The sequence below is a fragment of the Lissotriton vulgaris genome, chromosome 2_1 (assembly GCF_964263255.1).
Source record: "Lissotriton vulgaris chromosome 2_1, aLisVul1.2, whole genome shotgun sequence".
In the NCBI taxonomy this organism is placed as follows: Eukaryota; Metazoa; Chordata; class Amphibia; order Caudata; family Salamandridae; genus Lissotriton; species Lissotriton vulgaris.
In genome coordinates, this window is record NC_141687.1 from 1,025,335,930 (window position 1) to 1,025,352,900 (window position 16,971).

The window sequence follows — 16,971 nt, forward strand, 5'->3', positions numbered from 1 at the left end:
TGTCTGAAAAGTTTCAGCGCTCCGTCCATCATCTCCTTGTGTTTGCTTTGCTCGCCCTAAGTTGGCAGGGTATGCCCAGAGTTGGGTCCCTTGCTCACTTTGCCACTGGATTCAAGCTAGCCTGGCTGATGAAGGGTGTTACCCAGAAACCTGTGCCAGGATGCTTTTTTCCGGTTCAGGGGAGACCTGGCTTGGCAGTTCCGACTGGACTGTTCAAATGAGGCACAGGGTCAAGACTGATTTGCATATAGCTGGGTCGGAACTGAGGTGAAGAAGTACGCTGAAGAAGGATGATGGATTCAACTCAGATCTGTGACTGGGGGTGAGTGTCTGAAAAGTTTCAGTGCTCCGGTCATCATCTCCTTGTGTTTGCAGTAACAACTATGACCAGAAACCAAGGGCCATCAACCCTACTGAACATCGGTACCAATATGTCAATAGACCTGATAATCAAATCATCTTTTAGGCACCCTTGTACTTCTCCCAGTAGTGTTTTCTATGACAATGAATTACAGCCTTATTTTATTCATTTGTGTGCCAACTTCTTAGTTTGGTTTTTATGAGGTGCTCAGCTCTTGCCCAGTTTCTATCTTCCCCTCCTCGCCTACTAGTAGTGTCCAAAATGTATGGCTTCTTCCTTAGGTATATCACATTCTTATTGTCTGCATCCTGGTCAGTTGTTTAGATTGAACATTTGATTTCAGCACACACAGGCTAATTGAAAGGAGTGGACCTTTTGTGTGTATGAGACATACCTCAGTTTCCTTCATGGACTCGTAGCACAATATTTTTTTCCAGGCAAAGCTGCATATGTCAACTTCAGTACATGTGGGCCAAATGAACATTGGTATTTTGAAATGTTGCTCTTTTTAATTAGCATCACTGATGGTGAAATGATTGTCTATTTATGTGTGTCAAAAGGATAACTTATCAGCAAAAAGTACTAATTTAGGTTTGAAGAATAATTTCTGAATTAAGTTCACTCTTGTCTTGCTCTTTCGTATTCATTGCATGTTAAGGATCATATTTAGGAATAGAAAATAATACCAACCAAACACTTGGAAATTCAAATTATGAAACTAAATATTTCAACTGTTATTGCTTTCATGGTGGTTATCACCCTAGACACTTAGGGGTCGATTAGGATCGCGGACGGACGCAAGTAGGAGGGAACGTCCGCATGGGCATGCGGAGTTCCCTCCTGCCAAATTAGGATGTGACCGCCACCCTGGCGGTCACATCCTCTATATTTAACATTGCGGCGGGTGCGGCTTCAAGCTGCACCCGCCGCAATGTTAGAAAGGCATGCATTGCATTTGCATGCAGAAAGCGGCAGGCACCACGCGGTGCCTGCCTCTTTCTGCATGTAAATGCAGGGGGGTACCATAGGTACCCCCCATGTGCACCCCACACCCAACCTTCACCCAGGGGGCCCGCAACGGGCCCCCGAAGTGAAGATCCTTATGCTTTTCCACGGCTGAGAATCCGCCGCGAAAAAGCATGTTTTAGAAGCCATCCTAATATGTCTGGCGGTGTCTGAGAGACACCGCCACCATATTAGAGCTTTTCTGCCGCGGTTGTAAGCCGACCGCGGCGGAAAAGCGGCGGACTGAAACCAAGACCCACCAGCCATCCTAATGTGGCGGTGGGTCTTTGGTGGGTCCGCAGCGGTTTTCCTGCATCCTCCGGGCCGGCGGTGGCTTCCGCCGGCCCGGGGGATGCGGGAAAACCGCGATCATAATGGTCCCCTTAGTTAGTCAAGCCTATGTCAGCTTCCAGCTAGGACTATTATTTTAGTTAGCTGTGAATGAGTAGTACAATCCTTTAAGTGTACCAGAACATCAGATAACACATTTTCATCAGTGTTGGCTGACAAATACAAAGTGTAAGAGGACCAAAATAGAGGAAAAGACAATTTAGTTGGATGCATCTATACATTATATGACACTGTAGGATCCTATTTGTTTACTTTTACCACTATCCCCAATCCTTATCCTTTATGATCAGTGATATTGCTGCATCCAACTAGGTAGGGTCATTTTCATGTTTCAATATTCTAAAAAATGATCCCACTTGTATTAATTAGTTAGATCAAAATGTGGTCAAAAGTCAGGAAATGATAAACCACTAGTAATATTTCTGCTAGTGAAGTTTTTCCATTTAATACATGCTTCCTTGTTTTTCCAATAAATAAAAAAGAAAATACCTGAAAGATGAAGTATTGGCAAAAAATGTAAATTTGGGAATCACAAACACTTTTAATAAAGCTCTTCGTACCAGTGTATAAAGTGCTGAAAATAACAGATTTTACTATTATCCATTGCAAGGGTACTTAAATTTACCAAACTCAAAAGAATGGAATACTGTATTCCTCTTTCTGGAATTCAAATCAATTACCTGAAGATCAGACAAGTCATGGATAGAGTTTCCCATTTACTTAGCACCCTTTTAGGTCTCGGCTAGATAGAGAATGCGCTGTCTCGAAGAAACATTTCTTTTCAATCTGTGGGCTTCAGCCCGCCCATAGGCTTACCATTTGCTTACTCCATTATCGCCCTCAAATCCTTTGTCCATGGCATGCCTCTTCTTGTGTTTAGCCCTTCCCCAGAACATGGACCAAGTACTTGTGTCCATCCACTGCTCCCATTTTAGGAGCTACTTTTTTCTTTGTTCGAGCACTTCACACGAGTGCTCGTGTTTTTTACTCGCCCCATCGTGCATCAAATAGAGACTCGTAAAATGAAGCACTTTCAGTGTGTAATCGCTTGCTTGACAGCGGTTTATTTTCAACCCAGAGGACTCAGTTACAGAACAAAACAGTACAGTTTCAGAGGTTTTAGGAATTTGGTTATAGGTTCAACGTCTCATGACACATTTTCACACCATTTTCAATTCCAATATGTATTGTTTCATGCCAAGAGAAAGAAAATGTAAATATAACATGAACAATCATCAAAGTGTTCTAATACACCTTTTCTTATTCCTATAAAATGTGTCTCTTAAAATTCTAAACATGTCTGATCCTATTCCTATGAAGAGAAACACCCGGATGAATAAATTTAAAAGCTTCTGACGGTCTATAAGAATTAATTCAGAGTCTGAAATGCAAGATTTCCTCCCTGATATCTGAGTGCCTCCACATGATTTCTGAGCATAATCCGCTTTAATCCTGGCAGTACCGAGATGACCTGCAGCCACATTTCGGCATTGTTATCTCATCAAATCTGATGCATCGATAAAAGCATCAATGTAGGTATTACGTTGAGCCACACAAGGCTCCCTCGAAGGGCAACATTTTCAGAACGAGCGTGCCTTGTGCATGCCGAAGTTATTCTTTCTAATGTTCAAAGTGAACAATAGCAAATTTTAATTGTGAAACATGTAATATATTGACACTTGAAGAGTTTAAAGTCTCAAAGTGGCTCCCACCATAATAGGTCATGTCTCCCATTCTTACCCAATAACAACAAATAGGCTAATGTGCCAGTAGTTGGTGAATGTATTCTGCATATAGGGACACGCTGAAGGACGTAGCTCTCAATAGTGCATCAGGCCCAGGGTTCTGAGCAGCCCACTGCACCCCAGGTTTTGCTGTTTTTTGGGGTTTTTTTTTTTTACTACCACTGCCCACACTAGTTACATGTGCCAGTGGTTTTCATATGAAGATTGCATTCCCCAAACTTCACTTGGCATCATAATATATGTATAGAGCACTCAGACCCGATCTAGGGGGATGATACTGTGGAGTGCTAGTGCACTCCCTTGTCCCTTCACTCCGCATGAGATGTTTGTCCAGCCATTTCAGGCCAGCCAAACATCTCATGCGCAGTGAAGCTTTCTCCAGGCCCAGCAGAGTTTCTGGAGAAAGTAGACACAGGCTCTCAGTCTGCCTTGGAGCACAAAGTCATAGCTCCCAGGCCAATCCTGATGCTGCTTTCCTGCAACAGCATGATTGGCTGCAGTGCAGTCTGGGAGACTGTCCCAGAAGCAGGACGAGCGCGATGGACTGGACTGCGGAGGTGGCGGCATTCAGGTAAGTTTATTTTACTTTGTTTTTTAAAGTATCTTTAGTCCCCAGAATTTGCACCTCACACCGCATAAACGACACAGATCAATTATTTTTACAACTTGATTAAGGTTTAATAGATGCTGTTTAGTTCATTCATAAAAGGTTAATTTTCGTAGCCCATGCAATGTTTCATATTGTGTTTACTTCTCTAAAGTGACATCTCCATACATTAGCTAAGTCAACAGTTCACATTATCTATAGATTCATCAAACAATTGGACAGACTTTTTTTAAAAATATTTCAGCCAAGCGAAAATGTATTGTTCCAGCAGCAGGTTTTTGATTAAACACCACCAGTCGGTAATCAGGAAAATCCCAGAAGTGCTCTCATAGCCAGGTTCATCCATTCATCTGCACTATCTTAGCATCCTGCTTATTTATTTATGCATTTTGGTAATGTCTGCTTGTGCCTTAACGTGCTTTGTATGGAAAAATAAATAGACAAAAATAAAGGAGCAGACCAGAAACCAAGAATAAATCACAGCTCCTCTGCTTAATACTGTGTGCTCTTAGGCTACATGACCAAAAGACATTAACATTGACAAAACCAATTGCTCTCCCATTGCTGAGACTTGTTGGCTTTGCAAATGCTTATTTTTTTCGATTGCCATGTTATGGCACTAGTCTTAGAAAACATCCTTTGTTCTGTGAATAACTGCAATTCCCAAATAGACAATTTCATAGCCTCGGATTTTTGATCGTTCACCCAAAGGTTTCCTTTTGTACTTAGCTAGCACCAACTTTAAAATTATTAGATTCTTCATCTATTCAGTATTTGAATAATATCTATATCTAATGTGAATCACCCTTCCTTGAAACTTGTATAATTAAATAGTATGAGAAGTTCAAAGTTAATTAGTGGGTGGTTCAAAAATTGTACAAAAAATATATAAAAACAAGGTTGAAGTGATGATATTGTTAGCATTGGTTATAACACATTAACATATATTTACAAAATTTGCAACTTCTGGTTAGCTTGGTATCCAAAGCTTGCACAGCAGTCTGGCAAACTATAACTTGCACAACAAATACAGTGCTCATGACCTCACCCTTGATGTGACAGATTGACTACAAACGTTCTAAATCTTACAAAGGAGATTACATATCCCATTACCCTTAACACTATGAGGAGACAACTATAAATGTATTCTTACTTAATTAAAATATTTATTTGATTATTAATCAATAACCGTAAAAGCACAAAGTACAGGAAGAAATAACCAAACATAATATAAAAACAGTTTAAAACTTTTAAAGGTACAAACAATATCGAAAGCATCCTATTCAGTACAGCTTACATCAAAATAATAAAATTCAATTAAAAAACACAGTTTACAAGTTCAGGGTGGCATTCAAATACATGCCATTTTTCAGAAAGGACCCAAAAGCAGTTACAACAGCCGTTCAGCAAGAAGCTGCAAGTAATCAATGGCTTGTCTTTACTGGTAGAAGCCCCTGGATTTCAATATTGGCAGCAGCTATCTCAGCCTAGGGAAATCATTTTCCTTATAGAGTAAGAATAAATGTTCAAGAGCCTGTGGCAAGGTCCCTTCACAGGAGCATATAAAGACGGTCCTGGTCAAAAACAAAGCCTATGCCCGATGGTGCCAACTCGGTGAGAAGTGACTCTACCATGGACTTCTAATGAAGGATAGATGAGGCTCAGGGCCAACATTGGTTTGAATGCTGATACATGCTCTCATGATCGGCTTCTCTATGGCAGCGTTCTCTCTCTTCTCAACTGCTAGGCCAAGGAACAACTCTTTGACCTTGTGGTTGTCATTCTTACCAATCAAATTGGGGGGGGGGGGTGTTATTATTTCAGACATCCCAATGATGTGGCAAGATATTTAACAAATCTAAAATGACTGCCCTATTGAGAGTTGTATTTTCCCTGCTCCAGATCGTTAACCACAAGAGGAATGGGCCTGATTTCACTTACACTTCTACATACCCAAGTTAAGCTCATTGAGTATAAAAGGGCTAGGCCCTGAGGGGCCCAACCCAAGTAGTTTCCTATAGAAGCTGTTCTGTTGTATATTAGGACAATTCGATACCCCCAGATGGTTGCACCATATGTAAGGACCAGTAAACATTTCATCCTATAAATTTGTATCAATGGAAGAACTGGTTTGTTGCCTATCCTTAAGGAAGACCTGAATAAAGTACCACACTCTTGGTTAAAGCACTGTTCTGTTGGCCAGATCTAAGGTCCTGTTATTCTGTTGCAAAGAGGTAACTCCCAGATAAGAAAATGAGCTTACTCTTGAAATAATCTTCCCTTTAATAGTTATTGGTCTGGTTTTAGCGGGCTGCTTCCCACATATCATATAATGGGTCTTCGTAATATTTACATCAACATCAATCTCGTCCACAAAGTTAACGAACAGGTCCACCAGACCTTTAAGACCGTTCAAGGTACAAGATAATAATACTGCATCATTTGCGTATAACAATGTCGGGACAAGTAAATATTTAATTTTATGCATGTCCTTTCCATTCAGCACCAGGAAATTGTCCAGCCCAATAATGTAGAGTAGAAAAAGAAAAGGCACCATTATGCAGCTCTGGCTGACACCCCAGGGAAGGCAGAAGGAATCTGTACATTCCTCCTCCTGGCCATACATAACAGAGGGAGCGATGTCAAAATGGAGAGCCCGTAAGAATCAATTAGATCTTGTAGCATACCTAACCCGGCCAGTAAGTTCCACAGTTTTGACAGGTCAAAAGCACTACTCAGGTTCATGAAAGCTAAGTAGATAGACACCTTTTTTGCCCCTATGTATTTCCCTATCAGCAGGTTAAGATTTAGACACTGTTCCTGTGTGCATCTTCTCTGAACCCATATTGAGTGGGGCTAAGAATCTTAAGTTGGGCCAAGCCACCTATTCTTTTCAGAACAACTCTACCCGCCACTTTAATAATAGAATTTAATAGTGAGATGGGTTTATAGCAACACGGATCCTCTCTGTTCACTTAAAGACTGATATGATGGTAGCAATTTGCCAGGATCTAGGGATACCTTCTATGGCAGCTGCATTTAGAACACTTGCTTGCAGGGGAGCCCAGAGAGAGATGTTTGCTTTATAGAGATTCAAAGGGATGGGATCCCATCAGGACTAAGGGCCTTACTGAACCGGCTGGGTTGTATGGTAGAAATGACCTCCTCCAGCTCAACATTGATGTGCAGGGGAAACCTGGGTGCTATTTCAGCATTGTCCCCAGGGTGCACAGACACTGACAAATAGATCAATTTAAAATGTGTCGCCTGTTGCTCTGGAGCTTTATTTGTCCCCAAATCATTGGACAGACTGGTAGAAAACTGTTTCCCCTTTACTATCTACCAGAACCCCTTGGCATCATCGGAATTACAAGTGTGCATTAAACAGTCCCAGGCTTCCTCCTTCAGGGTTCCTTTCCTATCCCTAACAGCAGCCCTATACATTGCTCTTGCTAAGGAAATATCACTCTGAACTCTTGACCTCTTGTTCAGCACCTCCCTTAACAGCTTGTTGGCAGCCCTACACTTATCGTCGAACCAACCTGCTTTTACAATCGCTTTCTTACCAGAAAGATCATACATGAGCGATCTGGAAGAATATTTATGGTTTGGAACACCTCTAAGATACTCGCTGCTGGAGTATTGGTCACAAGTAGTGAATCCAAGATCGGTGGTTAGATTAATTGCAAAAAGAAAGTTAAACATAGCAGGATTGAAATACTTCACCCTTTTGATCTTAGACCTCTATCTTTAATGAACAGGCCAGGATTAACTAGCGATTTTCCGCTGTAACTATTTCCAGGTCAACTCCTTTTGGGTTTTGGTTACTATAGCAAGAAATGGGCAAAACATCTTCTGCTCAGACAATTTTCCCTAGGGATCTTGAAATGAAAACATAATCAATTACTGCCCCTTTTCCCCAGCCTACAAATGCTGGTTTGAGATCAAATGGCTTCTCCACAATTTCCAAATGGTTTCCCTACATTGCGATCGGCCTGACCGATAGCATTAATCAGCCTTCTACATCTCTCATCTGCTACAAACAAACCAGGGGATGAATCTCCTTGTACAAACGGGTCAGAGTCAATAAGATCTCGACTAACCTTGGCATTAAAATTCCTGCCCCCTATTACATTAAAATAAACAAGGTTGGAAAAGGATCTAGCCTCTAAGGTATCCAACTTCTCAAATAAAGATTTGCTCTAACAACCGGGATCATAAACAGAATGAAATAAGTTCACCAGGAAAATGATAAAACTGCTATACACCACAATGCACAAAACCTGTATCCCCTTACGTTTCAAAGGTACAGGAACCACTCTAAATAGCTTAGGTATACGGATCATGATGGCTAACCCACCCAGTGACCTCTCTCACTTGATAGCTTTACCTGGGACACAGTGGAACTCAAATCCATCCAGAAAGGGGGAATACAGGTTCCAAGATTCCTGTAACATTATTGTATCGTATTGGACTACAAAACTGAGCCACTCTGGATTTGACAACTTGGATCCAATACCTACTATGTTCCAGCTAACCAGCTTTGTTATGGGACGGTTGCTTGGGCTCCTATTTTGTGTGGTCTTAGAATCCAACAAGGTCCAATTATCAGGAATAGGATTACGAGATTGATCAGGCAGTCAATCATTACTATCTAAACTAGACAGGGGCAAACATCTGTTGTGGGTAGGAATGGATGGTTTCTCTACTGTTCTTGCAGATGATACAGGTCTTACCCTTCTCCCTGATAGCAGATGTCTGTAGAAAAACCCTAACGGTGCAAGATTTATAACTCTCTCCAGTAGGGGCTGCATACAAAAATTCTGAATCAGTCGTCCTGCTAGGGCCAGATATCTTCAGTTAATCACCACACAGCCCTCCCTCAAATGCTTATTGGCAGGGCCTACGAGTCCAACTCTCCTAACAAATATATTGTTTCGCTCCCTAGAGGAAAATCTGGTGTTTCTACAGAGCCAGTGACATTCTTTGTTTTTCCACTGGGAAGTGGTGTCTTCCATATTCAGACCTAGCCCCAAAAGCCTGTCATTATGACAAGGTAAGGACTACATGCAGGAGGTAGATTGAAGGTGAGCAAATGATTAGCCTCTAGGGGTGTTCCCCTTAACCCTCCTTCTTGTCCCCTATTTATCACGTGTCCAAACCAGTCACGCTGGATTGTTGCTTTAATGCCTTTATCCAACATATAGGGCCCGGATAAGGGCCCTGATGTTGTTTCTGCACTATTAGTTGAGGGGGTAGGCCATGGACGGGCGTTAAACTTTGGCAAGTTTTCACCTTATCAGCTTCATTATTACTTGGGGCAACTGGGAGGTCTTTAAGCTTAGAGGGACAACCACTAACTGAATCACACTTCTGTAGTAGGGTAGAAGTTTCTAGCACCAAGCGTTGCAATTTCTCCACTATAGGGGCTACATACAGGGCTATAATAGGTTTAAGTTTGTCCAGAAGAGTGTCCAGGCTTAATGGTGACTTGACACCATTGTCTTCCTTAGGCACAGATTGACCCTGCTTCCTCAAATTCCTAGCAGGGGGTTCCCTTCAAGAGAACAGTTGTTTTTGCATTTTCTTTTGGCTTAGATGGGCGTGATCACTATCGTTCAAGGCATCTACACAACTGAACTCTAACGCGGCCCTATCAAATGGCGTAGACAGGATGGCAGTAGCAGCTGAGGCTGAGCTAACCCTTCCTGGTCATGTACCTAACTGGGTAGGTATTGTGGGGTCTGAACCTTCCCCCGATCCATGGACATCCGCCACTCAACCAAATCTATTTCTTTGGTAATGGTGCTCATCATTCATGCCAAGTAAGAGGCCAAAATGTTCCTATTGGGAGTTTTATTACCTGTGTCCTTATTCTTGCCTTTGTACTTATCTGAGTGCAGTTTATGCTTGCTCATGACCACTTTCAGTAATTCCAAATTTGCTCAGCAGTTAAAAAAATTACTCACCACATAGACCCTTGAAGCAAAAACTAAGAGAGGTGGCCAGCCCAGGTAGTGACAGGCACAGGACGGGCTTTCCCTTGGCCCAGGCTTTGCTGGGGCGCTTCGTACACAGCAGGAGCCCACAACGCGCCGTCAAGTGCTGGAAGGGGACGTGTCCTTCTCCTCCCTCATGTGGATGCTGGTGCCTCCTGGAGCAATGGTGGCTGGGACACACAATCTATGGTTGCCGAGCTACTCGCCCAGTTGGCGGTGCTCCCCATGCAGCGGAGCCTGTGACGTGCTATCAAGTACTGGAAGGGAGTGTGTCCTCCACCTCCCTTGTGAGGACACTGGTGCCTACTGGCATGATGGTGGCTGGGACACAGAGTCCCTGGCTGCAGATCTACAGGCCCGGTCAGCAGTGCTCATGACCTCACCCTTGATGTGACAGATTGACTACAAATGTTCTAAATCTTACAGATGAGATTACATATCCCATTACCCTTAAGACTATGAAGAGACTACTATGAAGCCATTCTTACTAAGTGGTTTATGTATTATTTAATTATATTGTGCTTTTAGGTGTTACGTATTGGTATGAATATTGTTGTGGCATACTCATTGAATTCTGAGGTATTTATAAACATATGTTAAGGTGTTATAACCACTTATAACCATAACTTCATTTTAAGCCTTGTTTTTTTCAGTGAAGTTTTGATCATATACTACTTCCACATTCTATGAGACTATACCAGATTGGCACTGCCTTCATCCCCAATGTGGATTTTTGAAGTAACACTCATGGACCCCTATTGTACCTCCGCTATAGTGTGCAAACTTCACTGGAAGTGTAACAAAGGCCCACAAGTCTGGATAGGCTGGCAGACTATGAGACAAATTTCATGGACACAAAAGAGGTGCCCCAATAGGGGTCCACTAGTCATTGCCACAGGCTTGCAGGCTCCATGGCAGGGATTGGAACCTTGGAGCCATGTGGGATTCTGCAAACCCTTTCTGAGGGTATGCGACCCCCATTTACAAATGTTGTTTTTACTTTCTTTTTAATTTACCTGAAGCCCTGACACAACCGCACCCCACCATCCAGATATCGGGGCTATAGGGATGCTCCCCTTACTCCCTAATGGCTCTTTTCAATTTCTTTTTTTTTAGGACATCACATCAAGCCCCACATCCTGTAACAGTAGCTGCAACAGATTTTGCTATGTTGTGAAGAAGCTTTAGGTGCATGGACCTAGCTTTGAGTTCACAGACCCGAAATGGATGGTGGCTGTAGGAAATTCTTTTTTTCTGCAGGACCACCCCACATTTTTTAACCTTTTGCTGAATCGTATATTTTTGTTAAATGTAGAACTATTAGTACTTTATCCCTGCTAACCAGAGATAAAGTGCCTGTACTCCCCCATTCAACATGGTTAAATTGGTACACCTCTATCATATTGAGGGTACATGTAATTCCCCAGTATATAGTGCAAAGTGTACCTCAGGCCTGTAAGGGTACATTAAATATCACTAGCACCTAGTGTGCCATCCACAACAGTGACAGTGCAAACATGACAGCAGGCCTACCATTTGTAGCCTCACTGTTGACGTTTTAAACTGCAAATGTGCCCTGTCCAAATATCCCTTTTTGGCAGGTCAGAACCTTCCTTTTAAATAGTTATAAGTTACCCCTGTGTACGCCTTATTGCCAATAAGGCATCTAGGAATTTCATGTTAAACATGGACCTGCAGTGAAAAAGCCCCAAAAGTAAGGCTGGCTTTTTTGGGTTACATTATTACATTGAATTATTTTGGCTAGGAAAAACATAGTAAAATTATTAAACAACTATTTTAATAGGCATTAAAAATCTGATTCAATGATGAAGTCGGAGCTTTGCTAAATGTTAATAAAAATGTACTTTTAGAAAGTTACCTTTTTCCTGCTGAAATTCCCTGGAGGCCCATTTGCATTTGCTCTTCCACTTCTCTTAGCCAGTAAATAACATTTGAAATGGTGTCAATGAGTGTGAAATGCATCTCAAGAGCAAAACAATAAGCTGACCAGAATGGGCAGGCAAGACCCCTCTGAACCTGACAGAATATACGGGGTTGTGCTCTAAGCATCTTTTTTAAGAGTGTAGTGTCAAAACCTGCTTGAATGTAAAATCTTGCTTGACGGCTCTGCTGGTGTTTTATATATAACAAGTAAACTTCAAAGATGCCTTCCTTGTCACAGGCAAATGTTAGCAGGGTCCTTCCTTGTACCTCCAGCCTGGCAGGCTCCACTCACAGTGAGCCTCTTTTTGACATTGTAGTGCCAAACCCTGTTTGACAGGTCTAGGCGTTTTTAATTCAACACTTCAAAGTGTGAGAATGGGGTGCCAGAACTATTGTTGTGTCTCCACTGTCTGGTTCCTGGAATACCTTGCTTTCTTCTGCCAGACTTCTGTTTCTGGGTTACTGCCTGAACTGCATTTTAGTGTTAGATGAGGGGGACTGTAAGATTACCATAGTATGTTACCCATGCACACTCAGCTCTCATAGTGCACGTTTAGTGGGGCCAAAGTGTCCCCCATTTTGAAAATCCCCAAAGTGGGTAGAATTGGACCGGGAACATTTACCCCATTGTTTAGGGGGTGCACATAAGTGATTCCCACCCACTAGCTCATGACTGGCATAAACATGGTATATCCACAGGGCCTATTTTAGAACCCTACACGATCAGAAGAGGACTGAAATTACTGTCTGCAACCTTAAAAGAGCCCTTTAAGGACTCAACCTGCTTTCTCTGTAGCCAAGACAAAGAAATGGACTCCCAATAAAGCATAAAGCTGACATCCTGTTAAAGCTACAGGGTCACAACAAGCAACAAAGGACCGTTTCTTGCAACTGCCAAGTTGCACCTAGAGCTGGACTGAACCCTGCTGTTTGGCCTCTAGCTGACACCCTTTGGGTCTTGCCTCCCCTGAGTTCTGAAGTATACTTCTGAGGTGGACTGGGACTTAAGTCAGAAGTCAATCTCTTTGACCAGGATGAATCTGGATGGTGTTTCTGACCTGCTCTTAATTGTGGTCTGCGAGACATTATGCCTAGGGCCCAGTCTACTGCTACTTCTGTCTGTCATTGGCACTTTATGCTTCTTGGTGCTGCTTTTACTTAAAACATTTAAAAAATCATATGTACGGTTCCCCTTGTTGGATTTTTGGCATGTTGGTGTAATTTTGTTTATTAAATTGTACTCTATTTTTCGATTTCGTTTTTAGACTTTTATTGGTTTGCATTTCAACTTAATTACTGTTTTGGTATTGCATAGATACTTTAAAGATTGCTCAAATGTAATCATGTCTACTCTGTGCTATAGCTGCCAGGGGTTGATTTCAGGTTAGTTTACTGACTTTGAGGGGTTAACCTGCCAAGGGTTGTGATTATTCCTTCATGTGGGTAGTCATCCCTCCTCCCCCAAATAACAATCCAATTTCTTACAATGGGGGAGTTATATAATGTTTTTTAATTAATCCATGGGTGATCCATGAACCAGGGTCACCTGTTAACATTTTAATGCTAATTACTCGAAAAACTACTTAATACATTTACACCAAATCAAGCAAAGGCACTTCCTGTTGTAAAGTTCTAATTTCATTCCACCTTTGGTATAATCCTGTTCAGTTGTTTTTTTGCATTAGAGAACAAAGATTTCCATAGATGTTAAAATGGGGGGTGGGGGGGAGTCACTTTTTTGATACCCCTGTTTTCCATTTGAGAGATCTGCATGAAGCTTGCCATGTCGATCTCAAACTGGATGAACTTTTTTTTAAATAAATGTAATTTGTGCAGATTCATAGAATTTCATCAAAGTTATTAAGAAAATACAATAATTCAATTTCAGACTAAACTCCGACTTAACCATGACTAAAGAGTTGATATAGCCGACCCTATAAGATAGGTAGATTCATAGGTTGATATAGAGAGAGATGGATCTAAGAGTTCCGGAGGGTGGGGGTTGCTGTTTGGACTGTGAGCCGCAGTTTGTATTATCCTTGATCAAACACCAAAGCATGCTACTGGCCCCCACAGAAAAAGGTTGCAAGTCTTAAAATTGCCAGATTGTGGTCAAATATTCCACTTGCTGTAAATTTGTAAAGAAGAAGTAAGCTTCATTTCCCATCTTAGTTTGCAAGTTGGACTTTCATCACTAATGACAATCTATGACAGTCTTTGAGATTTCTATTTTGCTATGATACGAGTAAAACCCGGTTAGGACATGATTTAAATATTGGCAGACGGGTTACTCAACGGGTTACACAATGGTGACGGATAACCCATCTGCAGAAATATAAATCCCATTATATCCTATGGGATTTATATTTTGGCGAACAGGATATCCATCACTGTAAACAAAGTAACCCGTCTTCCAAGATCTAAATCAGGCCCTTAGTTAAGGTTACCGCTATACCATAAATGCGAATCATCACAATGATATTCAGTGCAATTGTATTCTTTTGCAAACCACTAACTCATGTATCAATGATAATTTGTTAATAGGTGTACCATTTGAATGATTAATATAAAGACTGGCTACTGTAATGACTGTTTAAAAGATAACTCTTGTCTCTCCTTTTTCAGATCAAACCATTTTGACAATGTCACTGGTCATTGTTTTCTCAATGCTTATATCAATTGCAATAATAATTATTTGGGCCCAGTGCAAAAGAAGAGCATTGGTATCCAGACTTTCATCAACATCATATCAACCTGCAAATATAGTTCCATTCAATGATGAATCAGTTCTTGTGGATGCAGAAGAAAGGGAATTTCGTGCCTGACATTTTCATGTTTACCACTAATTTGATACACAATGTACACTTTTATACAAAATGTATATATTAAAAATACATCCATGCTCCAGAACCCTACATGAAGAAAAGTAAGTCTCTTTTTAGCTTGCTCAAATATGTGCTTTGCCAACAACCCATTTAGAAATCAAATCTGTGTCTGAAATGAAAGGAAACTGCCTATATTAAATTCTTCTATTCATGTCAAAAGGAGCATAAAAGTTGTTTTAGCATTAGAATTCTAAAGAATTGGTTGACAATAAATATAAATGGTATAATTCCATAATTTGTTTTCTAGATTAAGTAGACCTTTTAAATGTAGGGATGGAATTTTTACAAAGGTCTGCCTAGGCAGAAAATGTTATAGTTCGCATATCCTTTACTGCTAACCATTGTTATAAATTGGATAGAAGATGTGGACAATATGTTCATCAGAGACTTAGGGGCCCATTAGGATGAAGGGCTGACAAAGTCCGCCCACCATCCCATCGTAGACAGTGACCGCCCGCCATAAGGGCGGGGGTTCCGTGCCTGCAATTAGGATGCGCGCGCCATAGTGGCGAGCGCATCCAGCATTCCTGTCATTGTGGCGGGTGGTGCACTCAGCACCGCCGCCACAATGCCAGGAAGGCATGCTGTGCAGTTCCATGCAAAACATGGCAGGCACCGCGCGGTGCCTGCCATGTTGTGCATGGAACTGTTGTGCATGGAACTGCTGGGGGTACCATAGGTACCCCCCATCCCCCAGAGTCTCTGGGGGCTCGCAACGGGCCCCCAAAGGAGACTCTGCATGCCTTTCCGTGGCGGCAATGCCGGCACGGAACATTTCAGAATGACCATTCTAATATGGCTGGCGGTGTCTGATAGACACTGCCACCATATAGAACCCCGTTTCGTCCGCCACGGACCCCCCAGCCATGATAAAATGGCGTGGGTCATTCCGGCACGAATGGCGGGCGGATCTCCCCCACCAGCCCGGCGGTGGCTACCGCCGGCCTGGCGGGGGCGTTCCGCCCGCCATCCTAATGGGGCCCGTAGACTTTAAGTCAGATTCAATGGCATCATTGTTTTATTTTTTATTACTGCATTGACAGGGAGAGAGATATCGTAGAGATCACTTGATAATCTGTATATGTGATATACATGACCATGCAGACACAATACAATAAAGTGGTGATATGAGAAGAAATCTTATGGGTATATTAATTAATTAGTCTTTTAAATGAAAGGCATATCTACATCACCACCTTTACTATAAACTGCAAAGTAAGCCATATTTGATTGATAGAGAAAGATCTCATTCACAAATTTATTTTGGAAGTGAAGTGGGGAAGCACTAGATAGAAACACCAAACCTTGATATCTTATGACAATGATGATGAAAGCGATTTGTATCATGCGCACCTAGGGGTATATTCACAAGAACGTGTGATAAATACTGCAAGAGTAGTGTAACACAACTTTCAACATCGCAGCCCATTACAGGAAAACAACTCTGTGACAACGTGGAATCACAACACAGCGGTAGCATGCGATGGTTTGCCGACACCGTGGCGAATGCCCGCAACACAACCACCTCAACGGAGATAAAAAGACAAACCCCAATGCGAAAAAACCTGCGATGGGCATAAGCGCGATTAGAAAACAGTGACAACCAGCGTGAGGGCAGCAATACACACGCACAATGCGGGGAAAAAGAAGAAGAACAGCATACAGAAAAAGCCACAGAACAATATCCAACAACAGCTGAGTACCACAGATGACCCCTGGCCAACTGCAGAGGACTACATGTACACCACAACTACCTAGCAACGTGGAAGAACAGAACCGACAGGCACACCGCATGAAAGAGACCAGTGGCAGACAAACAGAGCCGCACGAGCGACACACCCACCGTGCAGCATACGCACATATGCAGGAGTGCACCTCGACATTGACAACATCCCGGTACAAACAGCACCCCCACCACATGAACACATGACACAACTGTTTCACAAATGTGCGCGACCTGGCAAATCACATCTGAAATCGCAGGGAAAAGTAACATTAAAATGCATAAGTACAAGCTGAAACCTGCAAATATGTTTTATTCACACATGCAGTCCATTTGGACATTTACTACTGT

The 16,971-nt window shown here is 42.1% G+C and overlaps 1 protein-coding gene across 1 annotated transcript in view; it reads left to right on the forward strand.

The window, feature by feature from the left end:
• Positions 1–15,132, forward strand: part of CD302 (CD302 molecule) — a 162,217-nt gene extending 147,085 nt beyond the window's left edge. Inside the window, exon 6 of the mRNA XM_086956637.1 lies at positions 14,638–15,132. Coding sequence (XP_086812763.1) covers positions 14,638–14,837 — 200 coding nt within the window. The 3' untranslated portion in view covers positions 14,838–15,132. The remainder of the gene's footprint in view (positions 1–14,637) is intronic.
• Positions 15,133–16,971: the final 1,839 nt, after the last annotated feature.